Raw genomic sequence first — 6,779 nt, 5'->3', positions numbered from 1 at the left:
TTTTTTAAACATAGATTTTAACGATTTGTAAAACATCTAGACGGCAGACGGGCTTTTATTTTGAAATTCTGCGTCTCATAGCGGAAGTAACATGCGTTTTTATTGTGCTTCCTTTTTTCGTTGCCCCGTGGCGTTCTCTTCCCACATTTATTATGCTCGGTATTCTATTGAACAGCTGCATAAAGAAGCGGTTACCGAAACCCTCATACAGTCACAACTACCGAGGTAAGTGTTGCACATTTCCATGTTTAGTTTTTTAAGAACAACTTCAACCTCGACGTTTTCTGTCACAAACTATATTGGTAACGTAGATTTTCCTTGTGCGAACAGCAACATTTTTCCATTATGTCTTTTCATCAGGCTGATGAATCAATCAGGCAGATGTTTCCCTGTGCGCATAAAGCTGTATTTCTTTGCTGATTTACAAACAAACTTAATTAGTATTATTCAGAGTGTAGGTGCTTGTTTAAGAATTATTGCGTTACACGTGCATTTTTATTTATTTATTTACTTTGATAAATATGAAATATTCCATGCAGTGTATGGGGTAATGTACAGTCAGTCGGCAAAATAAACACCAACAGCGTGATCTGGTCAGGAATCTGACCCCGCTTATTACACGGCTACTCGCCAAATTAATAAATATGTGTCTACTAATAAATATTGACTATGAACCGTTATCGTCTTATTTTCCAATTATTTAAAAGTTTAGATCCGAAGAACTATAGTCTTTTACTACGTAGTAGTCTGCAATCTGCCTAGCAACATTTTTACAACATTAATTATATGTATATGTATATGTGTGTGTGTGTGTGTGTGTGTGTGTGTCTGTACAATATATTTTTGTATCACAAATAGATAACACAGTAGAATATACATTATTAATTATGGATATATCTCTATTTATTTTACTAACTATTCTTGATATTTTTATCATATTGTCTAGTCTACTGTTTTTTTTTTCTGTTTTTTTTTTTTCTGTGCTTAGTCTAAATATATTGATAAAGAAAATATTAATTATTTTAATCTTAATTTTAGGTGAGTTATTTCTCTTAAAAGAGGAATACTGTGCAAGCAGGATGCCAGTCTGTCAACAGTGTATTCTTACATCTCTGAGGAATCTGAGCATGTTCAGTGTGCTGTAGTGTGAGAGGAGCATGATTACAAGAGAAATGTGACACTACCGCACTCCCTCCGCTTCACTTGGGAATGGATTAACGTGAAAGACTTCATCCTTCCTAAAGGTTACATCTTGTCAGGGTGGGAATGCAAAACAGTGGCTGGTAAAGAGCACCCTGCCTCTCAGATATGCCCAGACGGGGGCTTCCTCTGCAGGGGCGGGCACGCTGGCTTCTCCTGGGGATATTTTTGCTCTTGATACTGCTGCTGTTTGCTTACCTGCTGGAGTGTACGCCACCTGCAGATGTAAGCCAGGTGCTGCCTGGCCTTGGAGGAGATCCGTATGGAAAGGAGTATTACCAGGCCCTGCTGCAGGAACAGGAAGAGCGACATCTCAGCCGAGCAGCCAGCCTCAAGAGGCAGATTGCGCAGCTCAAACAAGAACTCCAAGAGATGAGCGAGAAACTGAGGGTACTTCAAGAAAAAAAGGTGGGTTCCGGGCCACAGAGCTTGATCGATGGCAGAGATCAAGAGCCTGGTGACCTCTTGGAGTATTTGCACTCACAAATCGACAAGGCGGAGGTGAATACTGGAGCGAGGCTGCCAAGCGAGTACGCACTGGTGCCCTTCGAGAGCTTCACCACCACAAAAGTGTACCAGCTGGAGATGGGCCTGACGCGCCATCCTGAGGAGAAGCCTGTGCGGAAGGACCGGAGGGATGAGTTGGTGGAGGTGATAGAAGCAGGTTTGGATATTATTAATAACCCAGAGGAAGATGACGGACAGGAGGACAACATCCCCATGCAGAGGCACATGTTCACAGAAAGCCATTTTTTTGAAGGTAAAAGCTGTTCAGAAGAAGTATACGCTACTTTATGTACTTAACGCACCATGTGGTTAGGGATTTGTGTGTACTTGACAGCTCTTGTTTGTATTTGAGAATAATAAAGGTGGTGTGACTGTGAACTTTGCACAGCACAAAATATTCAGTAATTCGAGCTGCTCTTGTGTACTTGCTATTCTTGGCAGGACTCTACAGGACCGAGAGGGACAAAGGCACACTGTATGAGCTCTACTTCGCTAAAGAGAATTCCCACGAGTACCGCCACGTCACCCTCTTTCGTCCGTTCGGGCCCCTCATGAAAGTGAGGAGCACGTCTGTAGACACCGCCAGCACCGTCATTAACATCATAGTGCCGCTGTCAGGCCGTACTGAAGCCTTTGTTCAGTTCTTGCACAACTTCAGGTGAGGCGGTCACTGTAGAATTTGTGGTAATTTTTTGTAGTAATGATGTTTTTTGTAGGCCAAACCGGAAGCTAGCATCACCAACAAAAAAAACAAATAGGGGTTTTCCATTAGCTTTTGTATTATTGTAGAAAACAAGCTGCATGACAGATAGAGGTTTATGATTCTTACACATTTTTTTCATCATAAAATTCTTCACAAATGAACACAACTTTATGAATTGTGAAGCTTAAGTACAATTGCCAGAAGTAGAACGCTAAATGTAGGCTATAAACAGGCTACACCACAGTCACGACTTCACTTCCACCATTAAGATTCTGACAACTCGCGTCTTTATTTAAAAAACATTTTCCCTGAAAGTTTGAGTTAGAATAGTTTGCTAGAATGTGATAATGAGGCTGTAAAAGCAGCTAGTGAGTAAATGAGTTTACCTGTGATGACATGTAATGTCCCCCAACATTATTAGCAACCGATTTAATTTTTCCAAGACAATTAAAAGCTTTAAAAATCACAAGGGACACTCTTGGGCCTGTGTTAACCACAGAACAGATTTAAAGCATTTTACCAAAAAACATTTTATAAAACTCCATTGACTTCAGGAAACTGAAACTGGAAGTTCTGAACTCATTTCTAGGTTTCGGCCTAAAAAAAATGCATTATGTCTGCAGCACCCTGCTAAAGAAATTTGGATGAAATTCCACAGCAAAAAGCTTAATGATGTATGAAGCACAGATTACACAGAACTCGCTTTCAAACAAAGTTGTCAAATTGCAACTTGAACTCGAGGCAAAATCTATGTGGGGAGATGTTTGATTTTTACCCATACATAACTCCTGATTGTGCAGATTCAAAAAAATTCTCACAGAGCATGTAAGAGAGATTCTGGGATCATATCTGAGAATGTGTGTCAGTGTGTTTTTGTGTGCTGTGGTAGCGGCAATACGGAGCCAGTTTTACAAGGGAATGTTTCCCAGTGTGGTTTTCCCTTTGGAAGTTTTGGAAACGTTGTGGTTAGACTGTGATTTCTGTGTGCAGGGAGGTTTGTATACAGCAGGACAAGCGGGTGCATCTCACAGTGGTGTATTTTGGGCAAGCGGGCTTGCAGGAGGTGAAGGCGTCTCTGAGGAAAATGTCCAGGTTTGAGCTTTGCAAATATTCTGACATTTTATTAGCGTTGTAGCGTTGACTGAAACATTCTCTGTTTGCCAACATCCTGAATGGAGAAACTAAAAGGAATTTGCTGTTTACCCATCTTAGTGGGGCAGTTGAAATGTACTTTTTAAACGTGGTAATTTTCTTGACTAGCAGGAAATATGCTTGCTTTTTCAAAATTATTGAGTAAGGCATGTAACCTGTTTTAAGTACACTACCAAGTTTGGGATCAGTACGGTTCATTTATTTTTTATTTTTTTAAGAAATTAATACTTTTTTATGCAGTATGCATTAAATCTATCAGTGACAGTAAAGACATTTGCAAATTTAAAATAATTGCTGGTCTTTTGAACTTTTGTGTCTAAAAATCTAAAAAGGATCTAAAAATCCTTAATAAAGTATCGGGGTTTCCACCCAAATATTAAGCAGCACAACCAATTTCAGCATTGTTTTTTTTTTTTTTCTTGAGCAGCTGATCAGCATATTGAAATGATTTCTGAAGGATCATGTGACCCCGAAGACTGGAGTAATGGTTGCTGAAAATTCAGCTTTACCACCACAGGAATAAATTACATTTTAAAATATATTCAAATAGAAAAGAGTTTTATTGTATCTTTGATCAAATTAATGCAGCCTTGTTGAGCATGAGATAATTTTTTTCAAATAATTAAAAAGACCTCTGGTGAAATTGTAAACACTGTTATTACAAAAATCTTCTAAACCTCATTTTGTTTCCTACACTGTTTTTATTCATGACCTTTTCCAGTGAGGAAAACTTCAGTAACTACACCCTGATCCCCGTGGATGAGGAGTTTTCACGTGGCCGTGGTCTAGACATCGGAGCTCACGCGTGGGAGAAAGCGGGTGATGTGTTGATGTTCTTCTGTGATGTTGACATCTACTTCACGCTGGAATTTCTGAGCACCTGTCGCCTCAACACAGCTCCAGGTCTGTCATCTCAACAAGCATTTATATCTGAAAATTCATAGACCCTTTACTAGATAAAACATCCATATTTCTTCCATTTTGCACTGTTGTTTGTTTGTACCATAGAGTGTAGTTTGTGTATGTGTGTGTAGCAAACAAATTTATGACTTGTTTTGCATGTTTGTGAGAATAGTAAAAATAAACTCATTATTTTTACATAAAAACATTTATATTAAAAATATAATTTTTCACAAAATTTTGTAATAAAAGTTTTTTTTTCCTCCCTTGAAGGAAAACGAGTTTTCTATCCAGTGGTTTTCAGTTTGTACAATCCAGCTATAGTTTATGGAAATCTTGAGTTTCCGCCTCCCATTGAGAATCAGCTGGTATGTAGCATAAAGATTTTTCTATGAAACTACATGTTTGTTGAATGTATGGCTTTCTACTGATACAAAAGTGAATAATGCAATTGTATGCTGTTTACAGATTCATAAAAAAGATGCCGGATTCTGGAGGGATTTTGGATTTGGCATGACTTGTCAGTATCGCTCTGATTTCCTCAGCATCGGTAAGTCAGTGTGTATTTAAATGTGGGAAAAGTTTTACATTTATAACAAAAATTCAGTAAAAGTAGACAAAAGAGCTGTTTCAAATATGTCAATATTTATTGTATTTTATTGTGGTAACTCTTCTTGTAAAATAAGATGAAATAAACCATGCATAATTTAAAATCAATGCATCAGATGCATCAAATTACAATGAAAAGATCTTTAGCTTGTTACATATAAATAAACTGAAGGTTCCTCTTTTCTAGGGGGATTTGATCTGGAAGTGAAAGGCTGGGGTGTAGAAGATGTGCACTTGTACAGGAAGTACCTACGGAGTGATCAGATTGTGATCCGCACCCCTGTATCAGGCCTCTTCCACCTGTGGCATGAGAAGCTATGCGCAGATGAACTGACCCCAGAACAGTACCGCATGTGCATCCAGTCCAAGGCTATGAATGAGGCATCACACTCTCACCTGGGCATGCTGGTGTTCAGGGAGGAGATTGAGACTCACCTTCGAAAGCAGGCCTACAAAACCCAGAGCAGACCAGCAGAATAAATCAACAACACAGAGCACAACATTGTTGATAACAGCAATGAAGAAATAGGTCAAACAGACATTTTTGGTATTAACTAAGTCAACTCTAAATAATCATCCATGGATTACTGAAGACCTTATGACAGCAAAAAAGACTAAGTATGGTGGGAGGATGGTACTGTTAGGTACTACGTAAACTGTTTACATCAATGAGACTTTAATCTACATTCTTGAATAGTTTGCTTTAATGCCAATTAAAATTTTAGGTGTTCTGCACTAGAAGGACTTTTTGGATTTATTAACTACATATGTGCATAATGTCCAGTCCCACTGGGGAAATGAGTTACTGAATATTAGCTGAAATGCAGAGGAATTTATAGGGCCTCATTCATGAAAAAGTGTGCAAACTATTTGTAGATTTAAGTTTTCTTAATGAATTGAATGCAACAGATTGCACAAATGATTTACACAGAAATGATTAATAATGGCCATCGAGAAGACATGCCATGTGTAAAGCATGTCTTTTTTTTATTTTGCAAATAATTGACAGAGCCATACGTTACATTTTTATATTATTTCTATTAGAAAATGTATGCGCTGTGACAAATTGAGATCTGTTGCAAAAGAGGGACAATCATCCACAGATGGATGTGGTTAAACTTGCCATGCTGGATTTGTACTGTAGGCAATGTCTCTGTTGGAGTAGTATTCAGACTCTGGGAAAAGTCTTCCACGTGTTTGGACCCGATATGCATTTTGATGCATGTGTCAAACTTTTACTTTGCACCATGTGTGAGGACACTGGTCAGTGCCATAGTGCTAACAGTCAGGGGTTTATGCTGCAGGCTCTGATATTTCAAGACATTGGCCTTTGCAACCACTTTGAAATGAATCTGTGGTATATAGTGAGTTACTGAGACAAAAAAAACAGAACACCCCACATCCCTAAAAGACGTTTCTGTGATTGAATGTACCACTTCTGATGAGGACATTATGTATTATTACAACTTTAAGCAGCAGGTAGATGAAAAATAACCATTGCTATCTGTTGTAGAGCCTAAAATTTGTCAGGATGTTGAATTCCATTGCTTTTTTTTGTTTGTTTTTTAAATAAAAGGAATACAACTAACCATTGTTATTGATTTTCATCCCCAAAATAAACCATGATGTGGTGCAGCAGTTTAACCTTGAAATGTAAACCTGTTATTTGATCCCCAGCATTTTGTCAAAGTTTGGGAGCTAAATCTAT

The 6,779-nt window shown here is 38.3% G+C and overlaps 1 protein-coding gene across 1 annotated transcript; it reads left to right on the top strand.

The window, feature by feature from the left end:
* Positions 1–106: 106 nt before the first annotated feature.
* On the top strand, positions 107–6,728 carry csgalnact2 (chondroitin sulfate N-acetylgalactosaminyltransferase 2). The gene is made up of 8 exons (XM_058796100.1): positions 107–225; positions 1,039–1,960; positions 2,149–2,365; positions 3,401–3,502; positions 4,284–4,465; positions 4,736–4,830; positions 4,931–5,012; positions 5,259–6,728. The coding sequence occupies exons 2-8, from the start codon at positions 1,309–1,311 to the stop codon at positions 5,549–5,551; spliced, it is 1,623 nt and encodes a 540-aa protein (XP_058652083.1). The 5' UTR covers positions 107–225; positions 1,039–1,308; the 3' UTR covers positions 5,552–6,728.
* Positions 6,729–6,779: the final 51 nt, after the last annotated feature.

Source organism: Onychostoma macrolepis, chromosome 13 (genome assembly GCF_012432095.1).
Source record: "Onychostoma macrolepis isolate SWU-2019 chromosome 13, ASM1243209v1, whole genome shotgun sequence".
In the NCBI taxonomy this organism is placed as follows: domain Eukaryota; kingdom Metazoa; phylum Chordata; class Actinopteri; order Cypriniformes; family Cyprinidae; genus Onychostoma; species Onychostoma macrolepis.
This window is presented reverse-complemented; position numbering and strand designations above follow the sequence as displayed.